Source organism: Enhydra lutris, unplaced genomic scaffold (genome assembly GCF_002288905.1).
Source record: "Enhydra lutris kenyoni isolate GAN:26980312 unplaced genomic scaffold, ASM228890v2 scaffoldscaffold30, whole genome shotgun sequence".
Taxonomy (NCBI): domain Eukaryota; kingdom Metazoa; phylum Chordata; class Mammalia; order Carnivora; family Mustelidae; genus Enhydra; species Enhydra lutris.
In genome coordinates this window covers 15,842,173-15,865,581 of record NW_019154114.1, presented here as the reverse complement: position 1 = coordinate 15,865,581, position 23,409 = coordinate 15,842,173, and the positions used below count along the sequence as shown (strand labels likewise).

At 40.7% G+C, this 23,409-nt stretch overlaps 1 protein-coding gene and 1 long non-coding RNA gene across 2 annotated transcripts; one reads left to right on the top strand and one right to left on the bottom strand.

Moving 5' to 3' along the window:
- Nucleotides 1-3,756: 3,756 nt before the first annotated feature.
- On the top strand, nucleotides 3,757-16,375 carry LOC111152838 (glycine cleavage system protein H). The gene is made up of 5 exons (XM_022511511.1): nucleotides 3,757-3,957; nucleotides 7,718-7,797; nucleotides 8,908-8,971; nucleotides 13,952-14,083; nucleotides 15,737-16,375. The coding sequence occupies exons 1-5, from the start codon at nucleotides 3,810-3,812 to the stop codon at nucleotides 15,832-15,834; spliced, it is 522 nt and encodes a 173-aa protein (XP_022367219.1). The 5' UTR covers nucleotides 3,757-3,809; the 3' UTR covers nucleotides 15,835-16,375.
- Nucleotides 4,053-21,929, bottom strand: LOC111153022. Its single transcript, XR_002640978.1, has 4 exons — nucleotides 21,738-21,929; nucleotides 17,032-17,121; nucleotides 8,531-8,650; nucleotides 4,053-4,308 (listed from the first exon to the last, which is right to left on the bottom strand). It is a non-coding gene; the product is annotated as an uncharacterized LOC111153022 (long non-coding RNA).
- Nucleotides 21,930-23,409: the final 1,480 nt, after the last annotated feature.

Sequence of the window (23,409 nt, the reverse complement as noted above, 5' to 3'; positions counted from 1 at the left end):
TCATCCAACTATAGAAGGGGAAGGCCAAAGCCTCAGACCTATGTTTACTGGCGATTCTACATTCTCTCTCGATGTTTTCCTGTGTGCATAGAAAAAGCATCGCATCCGAAAAATATATAGATATGTGCAATTGCCACTACTGTGATAGACTATTTGTTCAAATGTATTTCCTTCTAGAAATAAAACGAATATTGTCTGGAGTTTGGGAAAAATAATGTCTGTGGACTATTTCATCTTCTTGGTTGGTCAGGGATTGCTTCTCAATGATTCTAGTTCAGGGTTTCCCAAACCGTGTTTGGGAAGAGATGTTAATAGCTGTCATATAAATTGGCTACAGTTGCCAGAACAAAGTAGCACAAACTAGGTGGCTTAAAAGAACAGATATTTATGGTCTCTGTTCTGTAGGATAGAAGCCCAAAATCAAGGTGTCAAAGGGGACATGTTCTCTTCCAGCTTCTGGTGTTCTTTGGTGCTCCTTGGCCTGAGGATGAATCATTCTAATCTCTGTGTAATCACATGGCCTTCTTCCTTGTGTCTGTCCCTGTGTTTCTTTTCCTCTTATAAGTTCTCTAGTCATACTGGATTGAGGGCCCATCCTACTCCATTATGACTTCGTCTTAACTAATTATATCCTCAACAACCCCATTTCCAATTCTGATCTCATTTTGAGTATTGGGCGTTAGGACTCCAATGTATCTCTGTAGGGAACACAATTCAACATAACAGGTGTCATTCCCTCAGAAACGTTTCTGAATCAAAGAAATGTGAGAAACACACTTGTATAAAAGGTTATACAAGTTCTCTGGGATGGGAATTGTCAGACTTTTTAATATGCTAAAAGGGCACTGCTGGGATGAGATGAGCACAAGAGAGAAAGTGTATTGCGACTCCCAAACCTCTCTGACCCAGGCATCCAGTACTGCAGCACCTCAGTCAAAGCTAGTGTTCCTTAGAGGAGACTATGGGAATTGTTGATCTACACCAGTGGTTCACAACCTTGGCCACACGCTAGAATCTGCAGACTTCATTCCAATACATGAGAACCTCTGGGCTAGGACTCAGGCAACAATAGTTTTAAAAACTCGCCAGGTGATTCCAATGTGCAGTCAGACTTGATAACCAGGCTCTAAATTCTGAGAACCACAGATCTAGATAATAAAAGGGTTGGTCTGTGCGACTAAGGGCACATTATCCCTCCCCCATGCACGGGACTCACCTCACATATCCTCTCCAGCTCACAGGTCTGGGCCCTTCTCTTCACATACCTGTGATAACAGATCCTCCAGGCTGCCTGCCCCAAATCCATCTCATGCTTTCCTCCTCGCTGTCGGAACCCAACTTTATTCTGGTAGACCTCTACCCTTTTCCCACATGACTCATGGGAAGGTGACCCTGTAGTGACCTAAGGTAAATCCTGATTTGTCTTAATAATCCATTCCCTTGATGTGAGGGAGTTAGGGTAGTCACATGACCAGGTCTAGCCAATGAAAACTGAAGTCTCCAGGATACTGCCTGGAAAGGTCTACTTGCTAATAAAGAGAGACACAGAGACGTGGGGTCTTATGCTGCTAGATATTGTCTGGTCTGATCAAGACTCCTGGAACTTTGGAGGCTACCTTGAAACCATGGGGAGCAATCTGAACATAGCAAAGCAGAAAGATGAGAGGAACATGCTTGATGACTGACTTAATCAATCCTGGAGTTGAACTACTGCCTTCTTTCTGGATGAGAACTTAAATGTCTTTTTATGACATGTGAATCAGGATCCCACCCTGACAATAAAAACAAAACAAAACACAAAAAACCCTGGATCCTTTATAAAGAGCCATACAACATGGACATTGGGGATTTCATCATCTTCTATCCTACCAAAAGCCCATCATCCATTCTTTATTGTGTCAGGTATGAACATTAGCTTTATGTGCAGAGATGTTCATCAAATAACCCATAGCGAGGTGTACACACATTCTCAATAGACTCATACAGAGACCTACCCAGATAGGTACAGTCTGTTTTTGTATTTTTTTTTTTTAAGATTTTATTTATGAGGAAGAGGGGAGAGGGATGTGGAAGAGAGAGAGCATGAGCCAGGGGAGAGATAGAGTGAGAAGCAGACTCCTTGCTGAGCAGGGAGCCCAACTTTGGGCTCCATCCCAGGACCCCAGTATCATGACCTGAGCTGAAGGCAGATGCTTAATCAACTGAGGCTCCCAGGTGCCCCCATACAGTCTGTTTTAAATAGGAAAAGTTCTAAGATCTGGAGAATTTCTAAGTTCTTCATCTCTCTCATCTTTCCCATCTACTCTCCAGTCCTTAATTGACTGTAAATATCAAACTGGCAACTCCTTTGGTTGTATTGTTATGAGAGGAAAAAAAAAAAAGCTTTAAGACATGAGTGGGTTCCTTTTGAGGTGTATGCAATTTTCAGGTGTCTGTACCAAACATGTTATGAGATGACCTTTCAAATCTCAAGCCATGAATGTTACAAAGGTTATCGGTTATGAAAAACAATTTTTTTTTGGTTATCCTAATGCTTACTAAAAAAATTGACACATTTCCTACTGTTTTAGTGGAAGGGCATGTGATATTGTCCACAGACTGGTATGTGACCTTGTTTTTTCCACCAGATGCATTAGTCAAACAAGGAATAAATATTTTAGGGCCTATTTTATGAGTGGGGTAGAAGCTCAGGGCAACAGCACAGGTCTTCTAAACAACCCCCCCTCCCCCACCAGACACACACATCACTTTAAGGTGCCCACCCTGTAATAATAAAGATGTGCAGCTTGAGGTGTTTTTCACTCTGGTGTTTCTTTGCTGATTCCTGCCCACTCCATAAAATTTGTGTTGAAGGTAAGGTCTCTCCCAGAACTTAATTATTTTCCCCAGAACTTGATTATTTCGTCTCTTGAATGGGAACATGTCTTCTGCTTTTCTGGAAAGGCCTTGGTCATGGGGCTGGCTACTTAAGCAAGGAACTGACCATGGTGGGTTTCAACTTTTGATTGCTCCTGCATTAGCTGACTGGCTTCCACGCATCCACCAATGAGACATTTCCGACCCTAAGACAAGTCCTTGCACCTCTATGAGCTTCATGATTCTGTCCGTCCCATTTGGGGTACCTAGGCCTCTTGGGATCTGTAAAATAATAAAGTTGGGTTCCTGGATTGTTTCCAGTATTTTTAAGTGTCAAAAAGACACTATATGTCAGAGCTCCTTTGGCCAATGCCCCACTGGTTTCTTTTGGAATGAGTCAGTTTAGACCTGGCCACCTGCTCTGGGTGACACTGATTCTCTGTAGAAGGAAGGGAGGGTATCCTTTAACAGGACTGGGGACATTCTACCTTCCTGGGAACCTCAGGGACGCGATGGTACATGAATGCGCGCCCAGAGAAGCCATCTCTATCGGGAACCCTTCTTAATGTCCCCTAGTGTCTCTCACTTAGGCAAAGCTGGAACTGTTGACCTTGCACTTTCACTTGCCAGAAAGCTACTCCCTGCGACGAGGTCCAGCCCCGCCCTACCCCGCCCCCACCAACCAGCTACTGAGCTTAGGCCCCGCCCCTCACCCCCCCTCACCCCGCCCCTTCCGGGCTGCAATTCTTCCGCATATCCACGCCCCTCTCGCGCTTGTCCCCCTATCCAGGGCCGTGCCTGGCCTGGAATCCCCACCCCTGCCCCTACCAAGCACCACCCCCCTACCAGCCAGCTCGCTCCGGCTCGCTCCGGTCCGGGGCCGCCCCCCGCCCCGCCCCTGCCGGCTGGGGTTCCCGCACGGCTTGCACTACGACCCCCGCGCGTCTGTGAACATGGCGCTGCGAGCCGTGCGGAGCGTGCTGGCTACGGCCTGCAGCTTGCGCGTCACGTCCGCGCCCACTGCACCCTGCCTGCTGCGGCCCTGGGGACTGAGGGCGGGTACCGTCCGGACACTGCGCACAGGCTCGGCTCTGCTCTCCGGTAAGCGCAGGCTAGCACGTGGGGAGAGCCGGGCTGCTTGGGGCGACGGAGCTGGGCGCCTCCCTCCCCAGGTCGCTGCTTACCTCGATTCCCCAGTGCTGACCACCTGGGTCTAGCGAGGTGTCCCCTGCCCTCGCTTCTCTGGGATCCCTAGTCGCGTGACCGTCGCTGCAGCCTTTGTCCTGCGGGTTGGAGAGCCAGGAGGAGGAAACCTGGAGCACCCGCGCGGCCGCCAAGTGCGGGCTTGTTCCCGCGGGAGCTCCGGCCGCTCGCTGCTGGAGATCCGTGCAAGCGTCGCTAAGCTCCTTCGCAACCTTAGGTTATCTCGCGTGCGTGTGTGTATCGTGGGCCCTAAAATTGGAGACATGGTAGGCTTTAGTTTGCTATATGGGCTGTCACTGAGAACTCTGTGAAGTAAAACAAAAGCAAGAGCACTTAATAAAATTAAAGCACTGGAGCTAGATTTTTACTAGCAAAAGTGAGCATAACTTTGAATACTCGGCTGTTTACTAAAAACAGTGAGATAAAGTCTTTTGGACCCTTACATTATGCTAAAGTCTATACTGAGTTATGGATGTGTTGGGACAGAAATGATGCCTCACATAGACATGCAGTTGAAGTAACTGGGGGCCCTGCCCACAAATGTCTTGGTCATCTGTGCTACTTTATACTTTAGCACAATTATCGCAGCAGGAAAAGTTTTCTTACTGTGGGCACAAATGCTTGGGATGCTAACTGCACCTCCAAGAACTCGGGCTTCTTTCTTAGTGGTGCATAGGCCTGTGATGACTGTTGTCTCATTAAGTTCACTGTTTTTAGAAACCTGTTTGGAAATGGAAGACTTGATAACATTGATTTGTTACAGCCTGAAACATAAAGATGCTTTTCTCCTGTTGCTAATGTATTCCTTTATTCTGCTGGTGACACGTATCAGTAATTACCTATTTGAATACAAAGGGGAAAGCATGTCTCAGAGAAGAAATGAATTTCAAGTTTTTGTTTTGTTTTGTTTTTTGGGTTTGTTTTGTTTTGTTTTGTTATTCAGTGTGACGCTACTGCTGGCATTTTGCAGTTTCCAGTGAGCTAGTTAAGTATTGTCCAAAACATCAATACCCATGATCTGATTGAACACCAAGGTTTTTAAGAACAGAGAGAGACCCAAGTTCTCATTTTGATCCTACCTCTAATTAGCTATGTGATCTTGGGCAGAGTCACTTAACTTCTGAGTCTGTTTCCCTCATCAGAAAAATGGAAATGATAATAACCTCTATCACAGAGAGTTGTTGGGAGGATGAAATGAAATAATGTAACCGCTGTACATATAGCCTGACACATAGTAAGTACTTGGTAAATGTTACTTGTTACTAAATATTATAGAATCAAGTAGGTAAAAATTGGACAATATTTGTTATCTGACTAGTGACTTTGGAATAGTTGTGGTTTTTTGGGGGGTTTTGTTTGTTTTTGTTTATTTATTTATTTATTTATTTAAGTAAGCTCCATGCTTGCTTACCACATTCAAGTGTGGCTTGAACTCACAACCCTGAGATCAAGAGTCACATGCTCCACCAACTGAGCCAGCCAGGTGCCCCTTGACTAATGACTCTGAAAAGAGGAAAATGCATACTTTTCATAAATTACTGAAAACGCTTCATTTTGAAGCCAAAAATGATGTTCTTAAAGACTCAGTAAGAAAGTGATTATTTACCTAATCTGTCCACTTTTTTCCTATTGGGCTTGAGGGTTAAAGGAGAATTAAATTAATCATTGTCTTTAGCCTAAACAGCTTGACTTTGTAAATAGTCTCCCGGACTTTGAAATTAGTTGGACTTAAAATGGATTTACCTTATGATGTTGCTGTCTTTCCTCTAAATTTGTGGTTGCTGAATCGTTAAACTGAGTGTGTGTGAGCACCTTTACTCCTAGGATTATCTTTACAATTAGGCAAGATGCCAAGGCCAACTTTGAGACAGTAGTCTCAGAGAAGTCATATTTATTGTTGTCTGCCCCTAAACTAAAAAAAATTTTAAAAAACTTTATTTAAAGTTTTCGTAATTTGTATTGTAATCGGCCAGCTCTAGAGTTGTAACAGAGTGGTAGGGAGAACTGACTGTAGCCAAGTACCTATACAGATATTTTGCTCAGAATCTACTTAATTAAAACCAAAGAATTACTTCACTCTTTAAACCTCTGAGTGCTTACTGTTTGGTAAGCACTATGTTCGAACTGGGAATACAAATAAAAATGAGATAACCCATGCTTTTGCTTGCCTTGTACTTCATCTCCTTGTTGGGGAGAATGGACAAAAGGACTATATGAGTAGCTCCTTAAGTGCTGGGTGTTGTAGGGTCAGGATCTGGGGAGAGTGGTACAGAGTGCTGTGGGAGCCAGCTAGATGGCCTGGGAATCTTGGAGGGCTCCAGAAGGCATCTGGCAAGAAAGAGCTTCTAAACTTGAAGTAGTCAAGAAAAGGCAGTGTGGGAAGAGAGTTGTAGTTAGAACACAAAGTTAAACTTTATGGAAAGATCAGATTGACCTGAAGCATTTAGCTATTTGAAGTGGAATGAAGCAAAGCAAGTTCCCTTTGTGAGAGATTTTACAACTTCTTCCAGTGAAGAATATGAAATTAAAGTTTTTTAATGATTAGGGGGAAAAGAAAGCAGTAAGTTACATTCTGCTGTGGATCAGAGCTGTGTAATCAAAGCATTTTAATGCTGTTTTAAGTACAGCTGTCTTTTAGGTAAGGTGTATGAGTGAACCAGAAAGGCTTATTCTAAAACAGCATTTGAATTGATGAACCATTGTCCTGTTAACTTCTGAGGCACTGTTTTTGGAAAAATATTTGGCCTCAGAAAGTAATACATATGTTTAAGAAGATAGTATATGCTTTTTAAAAAATTATTCTTTAAAGCAGGTACTACTAACATTAAATTCTAAATAGCTTTTTTCACATGTCTTGAACTTTGATCAGTTTTTTTCCAGGAATCCTTGAATAGTTCGGCCATGTCTTTGAAGAGAAGACGCTCATAAAGCCAAGGGCTAACCTGTCCATTGAAGGTTGAGCAGAGCTTAACTTTCCAGCAGTTAATGCCTTAGCTGTGAGGTGACTGTTGAGTTCTGATCTTATAGTTTGCTTCTTTAAATAAATGATAGTAGCCACTTTCTTCAAGGGCAGGCTTAAATTCAATGAAAATGGAATTTTAGTAACTTAATCAAATTATAGTTGTTGGTCAGTTTCATTCATATAAGATTCCACTTTATAACCAAGTTGCAATGAAACCCTCTTAGGTTAACTCTACCTAAAAAGGCACATTTTTTTTTTCTTCAGGTTAAGTAATCTATCTCATTTATGAACACTTACAAGCATTATGAGCATTTATGCCTCCTCACCCCAAGTCTACAGAGGGATAGACTACCTTCTGTAAGACAGACGAGTAATAGATGAGTATACATTTGAAGTACGCTCCAAAATAGTTTGTATGAGTGATTTAGACTAATGTTGGAATAACCAAATCTCCAAAAGATACACAAGGCGTTCATTCACATCAAGCCATCTTCGCCTAAATGATGGTACTTGTAAGAAGATGCTCCGTCTTTTCATGTGATCTGGTTTTTCCTGGGCAGTGTGTTACTGAAAGGCAGTGTCAGTAAATCAAACACAAATACTGAGAAGGTCTTGCCTTTTGACAGTATTGATATGAAAAGTGCTTTTGAAGAAGTGATACCACTGATTTTCTGAAATACTGGTCTTCTGTTTTAGTGCGTAAATTCACAGACAAGCATGAATGGATAACAACAGAAAATGGTATTGGAACAGTGGGAATCAGCAATTTTGCACAGGTATTGGATTGTCTTGAAATACTTAAAACGGTCTCCTCTTGTCTCAGTTGGATTGCTCTACCTTTTTAAAAAAATTGTTTATTCTGCCCCTTGTTATTTTGGGCCCTTTAAAGAACATCAATCAAGTAAACAAGCAAAAGATAAATTAGGGCAATATACAGTGTTTTAAGAGATTATTAAAAGGTTAACACTTAGAAGTAAATATACCTTATTCAGGAAAGAAATGTGTTTCATGTTGGGGCAGTTAAGGGAGAAAGAAGAGCAGGCAAAGGGCGTGGAGTGTTGATGGCGTTTGTGGACACTGTGATATGTGCACGACCCTGGGGATGAAGAGGGAAAACCTAGACTGGCACAGATTAGACAAAGGCAAACCATTTATGTAGCCAGTATTTTTCTCTTAATTTCACTATTCCCACTGATCCCATATTGAGAAATTATACAGAAGGAAATGAGAAGCCAGATAGCAAGTATGAGTCCATGATTTTCCATTGGGGCAGGAAGGGGAACCTGTAACTGAAAGGAGTATATAGTATTCTTCAGAAGTGTTGGAATCTCAGGTATTGAGCATCATTGACAATTGTATCTTCACTGATCTATCTGTGTACCTACTGAGGCCCAGTACACAGTACTGTGGACAATGCTACAAGTGTTGTCTTCCCCTCATAGATAAAACATAAAACACACAAAACATTACATGATGGATGACCTGAGAAGTACAGGGGTTGTAACTCACCTGATGGAGAGCTCACTTCTTAACTTGGAGTCAAAGTCTTCAGGGAGTGCAAGGACTATGATGTACAGATCAGTGGGAAGGATTTCAGCAAATACTGCAGGCGAAAAGGCCTAAGCAAAACTGTGGAGGTGGAAAAGCACAAGGTGTGTTTGTTTTCAGAGGAGCTAGTATATGGGGTGAGGGGAATATGGTTTGTGACACTGCTGCTTGTGGACCAGGCTAGCTGTTCTGCATTTTTTGAAGGGTTATAAGAAAAACTAAAGAATGTGGCTCCTGGGGTATAAAATACGTACTGTTTGAATTATAGAAGGTCAGTGTTTCTATTCACTGGAAGGTTTAATTTGATTTCTTAAAGATTTGTGTTTTGTTTGTTTTAGGAAGCTTTGGGAGATGTTGTTTACTGTAGTCTGCCTGAGGTCGGGACAAAACTGAACAAACAAGGTGAGTATTTTCTCATCTTGGTATATTATACATGCCATACATTTCCTTTATCTTGAATAATAACTTGTTTGCACCTAGGACCAGTTAGAGTGCTTTTTATCCAAGTAACAGAAAACTCACCTAAAAGATTACAGTTGGGGTTTATCTCCTTCAAGAAGTCTGGAGATAGGTGGAAACGGGGGATTAGCTCAGAGGCACAGTGGAGGGTCATCAAGGACAGGACCTTTTTTTCATGCTTTTTCTGTGTCATTGTGTCAGAGGTCACAAAATGGCAGCAAAATCCTCAAGAATGACTTTGTTGTATGGCCGTATCCAAAAGTAGGATGAGAAGGTAAAATCTGTTTTTCTTTGGAGCCAGTAAAGAATCTTTTTCTAAATATCTTGGACAATATTGGCCATGTTTTTTCTGCTTAAACTTTCCCCAGTCATTTATCTCGTTTGAACTTTTTCTGATTTCTGGTTCTCATATAATATTAGGTCATATCTTCCTTTTTGAAGGTCTTCTTAGGAACCTTTTCCAATGTCATAATAAGACCCTTTTTGTGATTAATAATCTTTATCTGTTCATTTTTCTGTGTTCTGGGCATCAGAGAACAGTTGTTCCTTTCTCATAATGTTTTGTACCCACTCTGCTTCTCTCAAGCAAGAGATCCTGTTTTGAACATCTCTTTACAGCAAGTGAGCAGCATGAACCTGCTTTCTGTGGTTAAAAAACTTATATTAATGTAAATATCCCTAAGAAGTACTTTAGACTTTTCTGACAAAGGCTTTTATAAAATTGATGTAAAATTTACATACAGTGAATCCATGAAGTGTATAATCCAATGCAATTAGACAAACACTGTAAACCTTGTCAATTAAAACCCTTCTCGAGACAACCTGTTCTCTGATTTCTGTCACCATAGGTTAGTTTTGTGTATTATTTTTCTTCATTAAAGGCACCACACAGTTTTTATATTATGTCTGGCTTTTTTGGTCCAATATTATGACATTGAGGTTTATGTTGAGTGATCAGTAGTTTATTTTTTTATTGCTGAATATTGTACCATTATGTAACCTTTTAATCTTTTCTCCTATTGACGGATTTCTGTGTTATTTTTAGTTTTTAGCTATTAGAAATAAAGCTGCTATAAACTTTTTTGTAGAAGTGTTTTTTGTAGATGTCTTCATTTCTCTTGGGTGGGTGTTTATGTATATATGTATGTGTGTGGAATTTCTGGCTTGTAGTGTAGTAGTTGTATGTTTAACTTCATAAGAAACTGCCAGTTTCCCAAACTGGCTGTACTATTTTACATTTCACCAGCAATACGAGAGTTCTAGGCACTGCATATCCCACTGTGAAATGACAAATTATTCTTGAGCACCCATCCATGTGCTTTGCTACTCATCTTTTTTTGTTTATAATCTCTAGTCAAGCCTTTACCAAATTTATTTGGGTTGTCTTCTTACCATTGATTTTTAAGCATTCTGTATATTTTTTCATAGTTTTTGATTTTGCCTTATCATTTTCATAACTTTTTTTGATAAGCTTTAATTTTTAACAAGTCCAAGTTATTAGTGTTTTTATTTATGTATAGAACATTGCATCTTTTCTAAGAAATCTTTGTCTCCATGGTTCCCATCCTATATACCCTAGAGCTATGGGATGTTTAAAATTTTCAACCTCTTTTGGACACCACACACTAATAGCTCAGTAGAGTTAGTTCCAATATTAGATATATGTTATCTTGAGTAATGTGTCTTTAAAGCAAATACTGCATGAAAGTAAACAAGGATCATAAGACAGTGGTTGGTGTTCAGTCTGATTCCCTGATGGAGAAGTTGTATAGTATGCAGCAGACACACTTATCAGTAAATCGATGTAGATTAAAACGAAAAATATGTTACTAAGATACTTAGGGCAGTATGAACTGAGAAAGTTTGACCAGCTGTGGCATATACCAAGTTTGCAAAGGTACTCTCCGTGTTTTCTTCTTGAAACTTGTCATAGTTTTTGCTTTCATTTTGGGCCTTATTAAATTCAATGATTCTTAACATTTTCTAGATTCCTGGATCTTCTGTGTCAACTGTACTGTAATCCGTAAATAAAGAGCTTTAGGGGCGCCTAGGTGGCTCACTGGGTTAAAGCCTCTGCCTTCCGCTTAGGTCATGATCCCAGGGTCCTGGGATCAAGCCCCGCATGGGGCTCCCTGCTCAGCGGGGAGGGGAGCCTGTTTCCTCCTATCTGCCTGCCTCTCTGCCTACTTGTGATCTCTGTCTGTCAAATAAATAAATAAAATCTTTTTTTAAAAGTAAATAAATAAAAAAAAATAAAGAGCTTTATTTCTTTTCAGTCTTTATGCATTTTCTTTTTCTAGCCTTATTGCACAGCCTTGAGCTCAGTATGATGTTGTATAGAAGCAGTGAGGTAGACATCATTGCCTTGGCCTTGTTCCTGATCTTGAGAATTCATTAAGATTTCATCATTTAGGCATGATAATTCAACTGGATGCTCATTATCAGAGGAGGAGGTTCCTTTCCATCTAGTTTGCTGTTTTTAATCATTTATGGATGATAAATTGTTGAATTTTGTCACATTTGTTTTATCCATCTTACTAATATGCTCATAAGGGTTTTCTCCTTTATTCTGTTAATATGATGAATAAGGTTATTTTAAAATGTTTAATCAGACTTGCCTTCCTGGTAGTTTTGATGCAAAAGTTATCTTTAAAAATATACTGCAGGATTTAATTTGCTAATTAATAATTTTTATATTAATATTCATGAGAGATACTGGTCTTTTATAATGGTTTTGTCAAATTTTGGAATTATATTGACTTTTTTTTAAAGATTTTTATTTATTTGTTAGAGTGAGAGAGAGAAAGAGAGAGCATGCTTGCATAAGCAGGGGGGAGCATCAGGCTTTCTGAGAGAATGTGCAAGATTGGGATTATTTCTTCTTTAAATGTTTCATAGAATTAACAGTTAAATCTTGAGTCAGATGATTTCTTTCTGGGAAAGTTTTTGATACAAATAAGGCTATTCATATTTTTTCTTTTCAGCTATTCATATTTTCTATACTATCTTTGGTTTTGTTACATTTTGGGGGGAATTTTTCCATGGTATGTTGTCAGATTCAGTAGTAAAGATGTGGTAATTTGTGTGTTTTCTCTCTCTTTTTAAAAATCAGTCTTGTTAGCTATTTATCAATCATACTAATCTTAAAGAAGCAAATTTTTACTGGTAATTTTTTTATAGTCCATTTATTTTGTGCTCATATCTTTGTTTTCTTCCTTCAACTTAGACTGAAGGTGCTCTAATTTTTCTTTAGTTAGAAAATTTATTAAGTACTTTTTACCCATACTGTAAAATGCTGTCTCCCTTGTGGTGGGTAGCAACTAAAATCTAAGTTTAATTCTTTTAGCCTTAGGTGGGATACCAGGTGTACATGCATGGCTCAGATATCATTCAGAGAGACCTGGATAGAGTTTATGCACAGGATTGGTGGCTGTCCCTTTTTTAGTCTCCTTCGAATTTCCCACCTCACTTTCCAGTAGTTACAGTGGTCTCAGCTTGTCTTCTGGTTCCTTATGCCAACTAAGACTGAGATTTCTCTCAGAATTTTGGCTGCCCCAAATGACAGATTGGTGCGTCTTCAGGCCAAAGGCCTTTTTTTTTTTTTTTTTAAGTCACTGTTGTGGCTTTCAAGTATTATCTCCTTCCCATGAACTGACTGCTTTTGTTCATTTTCTAGTGTCTTTAGAACCCAGGTCACTGATTTTAAGATGTTCTTTGTAAATGAGGCATAAAGAAAAATTTCCTTCCAAGCACTATTTTAGCTATAACCCACAAATTTGGGTATATGGTATTCTCAGTATCATTCATTCAGTTCAGATCACTCAGTGTTGTCCTACAGGTGACTAGGTCTCTTAATTTTTCAGTCTTTCATTTCAATCAAAAGGCTGAAATATGGTTGATTTCAGGTGCTCTTTGTTGACATTCACTGACCCTTCTGTTGTTCCTGCCTTCCAGTGAATTTCATTTTAGGTATTACACTTTCCAGTTCTAGGATGTCCACTTTTAAAATTTCTATTTCTTTGCAGGTATTCCCCCATGTGTTGATCTTTTTAAAGTTATTTTAGGTTCTCTGCTTACTCCATTATGTGGGTCTGTGGTCATTTTGGGAGCTGTTGACTACTTTTTCTCAACCATGGCTCCCTTCTTCATAGGATTTCAGCCCTCAGTTTCCAGCTACCTTGGCTGGGTCATGTTCCATCCTCTGACCTCTCAAGCAAACGAGACTGGTTTTCTCTGTGTTCTGGTTACACTGTATGCTTTGAATGGGGCAATGTTGTCAGTATAAATTATATAAATGAAGATGGCACCCATTTGGGGCTCCTTTTAAGGACTGACTCCTCCTTTGGTCACTCTTCAGAGTCTTCATACTTGTTTTTTGTTTTATTCAGAGTTTATAATTATTATCTGCAAGAAGGGTGGTCTGATGAGGTACTTCACCGGTACTAGAATCTCCTAAAATTTTCATTTACTTTTTCAGGGCTGTGGTAAATTGAAAGAAAATTGAGTTCTACTGAGTTTCAGTACATCTGGTATTCAGATACATCATCATTTGTTGTTGACTCTGTCTAAAACAGGTCCACTTTATTGAGGATATTTATACTCTAATCACAGGTGATATGAGCATGACGAAGTCTGTGATTTTTAAAAAATATTTGGAATGTTTTGGGGCACTTGAGTGGCTCAGGTCATTATCCCAGGGTCCTGGGATCAAGCCCTGTGTCAGGCTCCCTGCTCAGTGGGGATTCTGCTTCTGCAACCTGCTTGTGCTCTCTCTCACTATCCCTCTCTCTCACAAATAAATAAGTAAAATCTTTAAAGATATTTAGAATGTTCTATCATGCCTATATTAAGGGTGACCAGTTCTCCGTATTTTGTATTTTCAGGTCATTGACTTTTGATATTTTTTAAATTTTCTCAATTTAGATGAGTTTGGTGCTTTGGAAAGTGTGAAAGCTGCTAGTGAACTCTATTCTCCTCTGTCAGGAGAAGTAACTGAAATTAATGAAGCTCTTGCAGAAAATCCAGGACTTGTCAACAAATCTTGTTATGAAGATGGTAAGTTGTTGCTAGAACTTTTTTCATAGGATTACTGCTGCAATTAACATTTAGAGTTTAAAGCGAGGTTTAGCAGATAGTAACTACATCTTTTTCACTTTTTAATACTAAATAGGGATGTTTTGCTTTAAAAAAGGGAAACACAAGCTGAATATGTAAGGTTAGGTTTAGATCTCTGTCAAATAAAGCATTGCCTTATTTTATAGAGTTCTTAGTGTTTCAGGTGTAGACTTTTTAATGAACACTTGCAAAGTATTTACATCTTCACACATAAAGGTGTCCAATCATATTGTGTGGTGTTGGTGGTAATAGAATAAAACTTCACCATTTTGTACACGAATTGCCAAATTAAGATTAGCTTGTAGTTCTCTGTTGCCTGCCACCTAGCCCTTCTAACTCTAGTGGTGCTTTTTGCTGCCAGCTCTTCTTTACCTCAGCAGTTAGAGTGTCTGTGTTCCTTCTGTCAAAGAAAGATATCCCTGGTCTTGTGTATTTGGATCCCTCAGTGTTGCTGATAGTTATGACAACTTGAGGTTTTGTTTTTTGTTTGTTTGTTTTTAATTTTTAAAAAGTTAATTCTAGTATTGTTAACATATAGTGTTTATATTAGTTTCAGATACACAATACAGTGATTCAGCAATTCTACACTTTACTCATAGCTTATCATGATAAATATACTCTTTAATCCCGATGCCACATTTCACCCATCCCTCCACCCACCTTACCCTGATAATCATCAGTTTGTTCTCTAAACTGAAGAGTCTCTTATTTTTTTTCCTTTGTTTGTTTCATAAATTCCACATATCATGGGTGCCTGAGTGGCTTAGTCCGTTAAGCATCCAACTCTTGACCTCACCTCAGGTCTTGATCGGGGTCATGAGTTCAAGCCCCATGTTGGGCTCCATGCTAGTTGTGGAGCTTACTTTAAAAATTTCACATATGATTAAAATCCTATAATATTTGTCTTTCTCTGACTTATTTTGCTTAACATTATACTCTTTAGCTCCATCCATGTTGTTGAAAATGGCACGATTTCGTATTTTTCTTTATTGCTGAGTAATAATCCATTCTGTACACATCAACACACATATACATACACCACATCTTCATCCATTCATCTGTCGATGGACACTTGGGCTGCTTCCATAATGTGGCTAATTGTAAATAATGGTGCAGTAAACATAAGGGTGCATATGGCATTTTGTATTAGCTTTTGTATTCTTTGGATAAATACTCAGTAGTGCAATTACTGGATCATAGAGTAGCTCTACTTTTAGCTTTTTGAGGCCCCTCCAATACTGTCTTCCAGTGGCTGCATCAGTTTGCATTCCCACCAACAATGCAGAAAAGGTTCCTTTTTCTCTACATTCTAGTCAACACTTGTTTTTTATTTTAGCCATTCTGACAGGTGTGTGGTTAAGAGTTCTTAAACTTTTAGAGTAGAATCTATGTACTTTCATTCTTTTCAATTGTGATATGCAAGGATATTAACTGAATTCTTAAGGCTAAAATACAAAGCTCCTTAAACAAGTAATGAGTGATTTACATAAAGAATACTAGATCAATTATGAGGCTCAAAAATTTCACATTTTGAATGAACTTTTACTCTTTAAAAAGGTAATTTGGAATATGATACGTTTTTTTCGGTTGCAGGTTGGCTGATCAAGATAGCACTCAGTAATCCTTCAGAACTGGATGAATTAATGAGTGAAGAAGCATATGAGAAATACATAAAATCTATTGAGGAGTGAAAATGGAACCCCTAAATAAACTAGTATGAAACAACTTAATCTAGCATAGTTGTCTTAAATTAGTGGTACACAGAGGATTTTAAAATAGCAACTATTAGCAATAACAGTAGAAAAAGAAACTACTTGCAACAATGCTAATGGAAGAAAATACCCCTTAACTTTATAATGACTGCAGAAAAACACAGTATGCCTCTGTTTTGCAACACCATATGATTTTTATGCTCCAGTTATGATATGCAGAATCCTGAAATTATCTGTGGTTAAAAACTAGTTATAAAAACCATGTAATTGAAGGATGACATTGTTACCTTAAGCCTTAGGGAATATTGTTTAACTTCCTTACAATCTATCTGTGGATGGGGGTCAAAATACTTAAATAATCTTTCCATTGGAAATAACTGGCAGTAGAGAAAGGTTAGTTGTTCAGTGCCAGATAAAAACAATACTACCTTAATTTTGCAATATACTGCACTTGCTGGTGCTATTTTTATACAGTGAAGCAACAGCTTTGCAGGAAGATAAATCATTTAATAATAAAACATTCAACTTCTTCATTACTCATGTTTTTTTGTTTTGCACTTAATATTTCATTTAGTGACTCTGCTAATATTTGTGAAAATGCTCATTTTAACAAATGCTGATTTTAACTTACGGAAAGTTACTTTTTTTTAAAGGAAATTTAAGCCATAACAATGAAAGTTTCCAAGAAAATGTTTCCTTTTAGTCACAAATCTGGTTTTTCTTAAAGACTTAATTGCCTGATAGCATTAAGTACCATTTTTGGTCGTCTTTAATATAATCAAAAAAGACACTGACTTTGGTGGTTTTTGTTTTATTTTGTATTTTTTTTTTTAATACTGCTAAGTTAGAAGACATAAGAGGAAAACAAGGAAAGGGAAAAGTTTGCTAAGCACAATACATGGCATCCTTAAGAAAATAAACCACATTTAGGTTTCTGTATTAAGTAATGGAAACAGAAATGGACATAGTGGAACTTGTAAGCTCACACATGGACTTAGTGAATATTCTTCACAGCTTAAGCAAATTCACAGTGCCTAGTGGTGTTTTTAAGTAGCTAAATAGAGTATTTTCTAAGCCAAGTATACTCCACTGATATTTTGAAGGGGATATTATATATACACACATAACTATAAATACATATAAATACACTTATATACATAGTAAAAGCAGACATACCTCTTATCGTTTTTCCCAGTTAGTGCAAGAAGAGGGATGTGTTCAGATACTACCACCTTCTGATCGTGAATAAACTGCAAATGTGAAAACCTAGAGGAAATAGGTAGGTAAATAAATTTTTCCTGGTCCTTAGGAGAAAGAAGCCATTTTTTAATGGCCATGTCACTGCTGAGCTATATCTTTACACCCTTATCAACAAAGTATCCAAAACATTTTGGATGACTGTTTCCTTATTTGTATAATTATTCATCAACTTTTAATTACTAAAATTAATTTACTCTGCTTTGGAAATAAAAAAGAATGAGTAACGATTATATAGATTTACTCTTTTGTTTTGAAGTTACTCTCACACATTACCTTCTTTGATGGTTACAGCAATATTCAGAGCTAGGTAGGACAGATCCATAACTACCATCATTTCACAGAAAAGAAAGGTAGTGGAGAGGATAAGACACTTAAATAGCTGGACACTTAAAAATCCATGGTTAGGATTTTCACATTTACTGTTCCATTCTTTATCAGTTCCTTCGCTAATGTTACTATAAAAATACTGAAGTTGGAATAGGGGTGGTAGGGAGGGAGGATCAATGCAAGCAAAAGTGGCAATTCCAGCATGAAAGGACATCAGTGATTATCATCTGAAAGAGATGGGCAGTTTTTTATTCTCTCATCCTTTCCCAAAGACACACATTTGCTTTGTTAGGATCCCTCTGAGCTTTTTCAAAGAGCCAGTTGGTATGGCAAGTTGGTCTTTTGCTATTTAGAATACAGAACCATTTCAACCCTCATTTCTACTATAGTGCTGTCAAAAATAACAGGCATTGAACAGCCTTCCAAATGGTAAATCAGCAGAGAATTTAACTTTTCTGACCTCATACTCCTTTTGAATGGTTTTGGTCTTAACAGTTTAATAAAGGTTTTAGATAACGTTTGCTAGTAATTAAAATTCAAGAAATGGAACAGGTTACCCTAGAGGTATTGCAAATTTTTATCACCTTAAAAATTTTATCACCTCCCAGAGTTTAAAGAAGTAAATGACATTAAGTATTAAGAAAGAAACTGCATGGGGCACCTGGGTGGCTCAGTTGGTTGAGCCTCTGATTCTTGGTTTCAGCTGGGGTCATGATTTCAGGGTTTTGGCATCAGCCTGCATGGGGCTGTGCCCTCATCAGAGAGTCTGCTTGAGATTCTCACTCTGCCCCTCCCCCTGCTTCTGTGTTCTCTCTAAATAAATATATTTTTTTAAGATTTAATTTATTTGAGGGGCACCTGGGTGGCTTAGTGGGTTAAGCCTCTGCCTTCAGCTCAGGTCATGATCTCAGTCCTGGGATCGAGCCCCACATCGGGCTCTTTGCTCAACAGGGAGCCTGCTTCCCCCCTCTCTCTGCCTGCCTCTCTGCCTACTTGTGATCTCTGTCAAATAAATAAATAAATCTTTAAAAAAGAAAAAGACTTTATTTATTTGAGAGAGCGAGAGAGAGCATGAGTGAGGCAGAGGGAGAAGGAGCTGCAGACTCCCTGCAGAGCAGGACCCAGGCACCCCTAAATAAATATATTTTTTTTAATTATGCTAACTGTAACTGTCCTCATTACTGCTTAACAGTCATGGCATTCAGGATCCCAGGGTGGCTCAGTTGCTTAAGCATCTGCCTTTGGCTCAGGTTATGATCCTAGGGTCCTGGGATGGAGCCCCGCACTGGGCTCTTTGCTCTGCAGGGAGCCTGCTTCTCCAACCTGCTTCCCCATTGGTGCTCGCTCGCTCACTCTCGGACAAATAAAACTAAAAGCAAAAACAAAATAATCATTCTGTTCTTTCAGACCCAATCACACATGCTTTCCTCAGAAATGACCCTCACTTTACAAGGTGATTAAATTCTTTTCCCTGAAAATGGTTTTATTACTCACTACCTATCGCCATCAGTATTTTCCCTTTCTAGGCCAGATTTAGGTTCACAGCAAAATTAAATAGAAAATACAGTTTTCATATATCTCTTGCCTCCATCTTTTTGCTTTTGAAACATTCCTGGGCCAACTCTAGGATTTTATTCTACTAGGGCTTCTCATATCTTGATTCAGTCTATAATGGCTTTTTGTAATAATAACTTGAACAGTTGTCCCTGAATGTTTCTGCTCAGTCATGCTATCAGGTTTTTACCTGCTGAACTTCCAACAGTGATTACCACTAGCCCATTTTAAAGGCCCATTTAGGGGTGCGTGGGTGGCTCAGTGGGTTAAAGCCTCTGCCTTTGGCTCAGGTCATGAACCCAGGGTCCTGGGATCGACCCCCGCATTGGTCTCCCTGCTCAGTGGACAGCCTGCTTCCCTTCTTCTCTCTGCCTGCTTCTCTGCCCTACTTGTGCTCTCTCTCTGTCAATGGATAATAAAATCTTTCAAAAAAAAAAAAAAAAGCCTATTTAAAAGCAATGTGTGCAGACAGTTATTGTTAAGGAAATCAGTTACCATCTTCCAACTTTCCCATGTGCTTAATGAAAACATGGTTACTGTCAAGTTTAAGAATCATTTAGTAAAACAGTTCGTTAAAATTTTTGGTATACTTCCCAGAAACAGAAAGTAGCTTTAGTGAGTTGGTAACAAAGCTGCCTGCTAGTCAGGTGATTTCAAATTTTGTTTTCAGAAGAACTGAAGGAGGACCTAGCTGAACTGTCAGTAAAAAATTTTTTAACAGATTTCTGTGTGGAAAGGAGTTTTTAAAAACTTGAGAGACTGCTATAACAAAACCTCTTTCATATGCATCTTCATATGAACAAGTTATCAGATTATACATGTTTAAAAAGAATAAAATTGGGGCTGAATCTGTCTAATTCTAGCAACATGTGATACGTATCCACAGATAAAAGAATTGTGGAGGGGAGAACAGTGCCACCCATTTCACTGTGGTAACTTCCAGCAACATTAATAACTATCAACACATGTAATACATTCCTACTGTTTGTCAACTTAGTAGGAATAAGGACATTTCTCCATCTGGAAAAACAAGGCACTGTTTTATATTTTAGCCTTAGGGTCTTGAAGTTTTACTTTCAAGTTCGTTTTCTTTTGCACATCAAATTGACACGACTACTCAGTAAGTCCTGACCATTTGATCATAAATACGTTAGAATAAAGTTCTGTGTAGGAAGTAGAATCTGAATACAATTACGAATTTAAGAAGAAAGAAGAATTTAATTAGTTCATATTTTTAAATAGATGTTGATGAGTATCACACTGCCCTTAGATTTCAGTACTTTTCAAAGAGGGTTGTAACATTTTATTTTTAAGATTTTACTTATTGGAGAGAGAGAGCATGAGCAGAGCAGCGGAAGGGGCAGAGGTAGAGAATATCCAAGCAGACTCCCCACTGAGCAGAGAGTCCAGTGCGGAGCTCCCTCTCACAACCCATGAGATCAGGACCAAACCCAGACTGGGACGCTTAACTGCCTAAGCCACCCAAGCCCCCTGGGATGTGACACTTCTAAATGCCAACATCTATGATATTTTGCTACCATTTAAATTTATGAACGTTTTATGTTTTAAAAATGTGCAGTGAAGTAATGCAGTTTTGTACAATTGTTCTTAGAAAAAAGTACGCAGGGCATACCATTTCTTCCAGGTTGTGAGATACAAGACTCAAATGTGCATCTTTTAGGTAAAGAAATGACACCTAAAAAAGTCATATCCAGAAAAGTACTTTGTTCTAACATCCCAGAGTGTTAACAGTAGTTTTTCTGTAGACTTTCCAGGGTAATTACCGGGGGTGAGGAGGAGGGCTTGTTTAAAAAAAAAAAAAAAAGGTAATACATAGCTATCTTTCCAAATGCCTCTTAATCATAGTGCTATAAAAAGACATTCAAATGCTTTTATACAAGGGCGCCTGGGTGGCTCAGTGGGTTAAAGCCTCTACCTTCAGCTCAGGTCATCTCAGGGTCTTGGGATCGAGCCCCGCATCGGGCTCTCTGCTCAGCGGGGAGCCTGCTTCCTTCTCTCTCTCTGCCTGCCTCTCTGCCTATTTGTGATCTCTGTCAAATAAATAAATAAAATCTTTTAAAAAATGCTTTTATACAACAGAAATACTCAGACTGAGGGAAAAACAACAATTGGAAAGCAGATCGGCTTTGGAATCAGACGTGAGTTGGGTCCAGGCTCCACCACTGAGTAACTGGCTTGGGCCATGGGTTCCCACCCCCGGCTGCACTTCCGAGGCCTTCCAAAGTGTGAGGACAAGAGGAGGGGAGGAGTGGGGAGCTTTGCATTGTCTTCGACCAGTTCGTCCTCTGGCTTAAGGGCCTGAGGCTACTTCCCTTCAGGGCTGTACCGCAACAGGACAAGTTCAAGGAGCGCGCCGTGGTGGGGTCGGCGGATTCAAACTACTGCCCCCTCGAACAAGCCGGGCGTGGATTCCACTAGGAGGTTTCGGTCCACAGTCCCTCTCCAGAATAGGGGCGGTTTGGGAGCAGCTGGCAAAGCTGGAGACCTTTGTGGCTGCCAGGCATCTAGAGAGTGGAGGCCACCGCCGCTGCCGAGCACCCTACAACGCGCGGGGCAGCCCCCCTCCCCCCGCCCCAAGCACCCTCCGGCTCGACGGCAACAGCGCGGGGTGTGGCGCCCCGGGTCTCCGAGGGGAAACCGGTCCGAGGGCCCTCTCTAGCTCCACGGTCCGCGGGGCATCCGGCCGCGGCGTCTGCCCCGCAGCTGGGTCTTACACTTACCTCAAACGCGTCTTCAGGCGCCCACAGGAGGTGGCGATTCGTCAGGCGCCGCGGGCAGGTGCGCAGCTGCGCAAAGCCTGCCGGGAGCACGTGCCCACAGCAGTCAGCCAGCGTCGCCTCCCGCGCTCGGGCTTTGTTACGCCAGGCGGGCTCTGCATCACTTCTGCGACAACCCCCCGCCGGCCCCGCCCCCAGCGCGTCCGTCACCCAGGGCAACTGTCGCGCTCGCCTCCCCGCGGAGACTTAGCTGTCCCGGGGCCTTGCATCCCGTGGGGCCCACAGAAGGGTGTGAGCGGCCGCGGCCGCTTCCCCGCCTCCCGGGCGAGGCCCCAGACCACTCCACAGGCGGCAGAGCGACAGGCCCCGCCGGGTCGGAAAGGAAGCTGCCCTGCGAGGCGGGAAGGCGTAAGCTAGAGGTAGTGTGGGCGGGGGCTGGAATAAGAGTGGGCGGGCCCCGGGGAGGAGCGGCGAGGAATGGGTGTGGCAGTGGGAGGGGCTGTTGAAAGGGCGGAGCCCTGTGAGGGAGGAGCCAAGGGAGGAAGGGGAAGGTCTCGTGGGCAAGGGGTTACGTTTTGCGGGAGAGGACAGCTCTTAAAAGAAGGGTAGGCATCTTTTGTGGCACGGCAGGAGCTGCTGGACGACGAGGAGGAAGGATCTTGAAAGAAGGGAAGGCGCCTCGGGGAAGGGGAGGGGCTATTTTGAGAAAGGGAAGAGCCAGGTGTGAAGCGCCTGGGCTTTAGGAGCAACAGGTGGATTGTGTGTGTTTGATGACTTGTGCTTTCATGTAGACTTGTAAGCTGTGTGACAGCTGAGAAGACAGGCATTGCTTTACTATTTTATTACCAGAGCTAGGCATCTGATAGGCACTTAGCGAGAGAACGGGTGTGAGTGGAAAGAGCGGAAGGGTTGGAGACTGGGACTGCAGTAAAAACCAAAACGGCTGATCTGGAGGGATAGTTGTATGAATCACGCCCTTAGGATTCCTTCTATGGGTCATCAAAGCTGCTGTGCTCTGTGGGCACGTAAGAAGCATAAGGCGCAAGATAATTAACATGGAGAGATAAGATTTATACTCCTGAAAATGTGAACAAACTGTGCAAATTGAGTGGTGCATGTGCTTAACTTTGAGGCAAAGATTCAACTCCCTGCCAAGCTGTGTTCCAAAACTGTAAATTAGATTGAAGTCTTCATATCATTTTCCTTTAGAAACTATATTACCAGTGATCAGCAGGCCCAAGACACTCTTCAAGACCTATTTAACCACTTCATATGCCTGAAGCTTAGCTCTGTATTAAGAAAGTTCGCTTCCACCATAGCTAACGGTGTTTCTGTTCATTGATTTCCTCACCCAACACATGTGATTAAGGATCCACAGGACCGTCCATTCGGTATTCTAGTTGAGACTATGAGAAACGTATCTTTCCCAGGCTGAAATTCGGACATGGATTCACGATTCCTTTAAATCTGAAACTTCCAGAAAGAAGTGGGGAGGGTGTAGGGCGTGGTGTAGAGCCAAGGAGATGGCAAGGAGTTTTAAGGGATCATAGCTTGCTTTTGACTTAAATGTCCTGGGCTTTTCACCTCTCCTGGCCCATCAACACCCTCCCCCTTAATTACCTGAGAATGTGTCAACCCAGTGTAGGAATCTAGATTAAGGCATTTGGAATCTGAC

Coding starts and splice junctions, on each gene's coding strand:
- LOC111152838 (XM_022511511.1), top strand. CDS start 3,810: ATGGCGCTGCGAGCCGTGCGGAGCGTGCTGGCTACGGCCTGCAGCTTG. Junction 3,958..7,717: donor AGGCTCGGCTCTGCTCTCCG/GTAAGCGCAGGC, acceptor CTTCTGTTTTAG/TGCGTAAATTCACAGACAAG. Junction 8,972..13,951: donor GACAAAACTGAACAAACAAG/GTGAGTATTTTC, acceptor TTCTCAATTTAG/ATGAGTTTGGTGCTTTGGAA.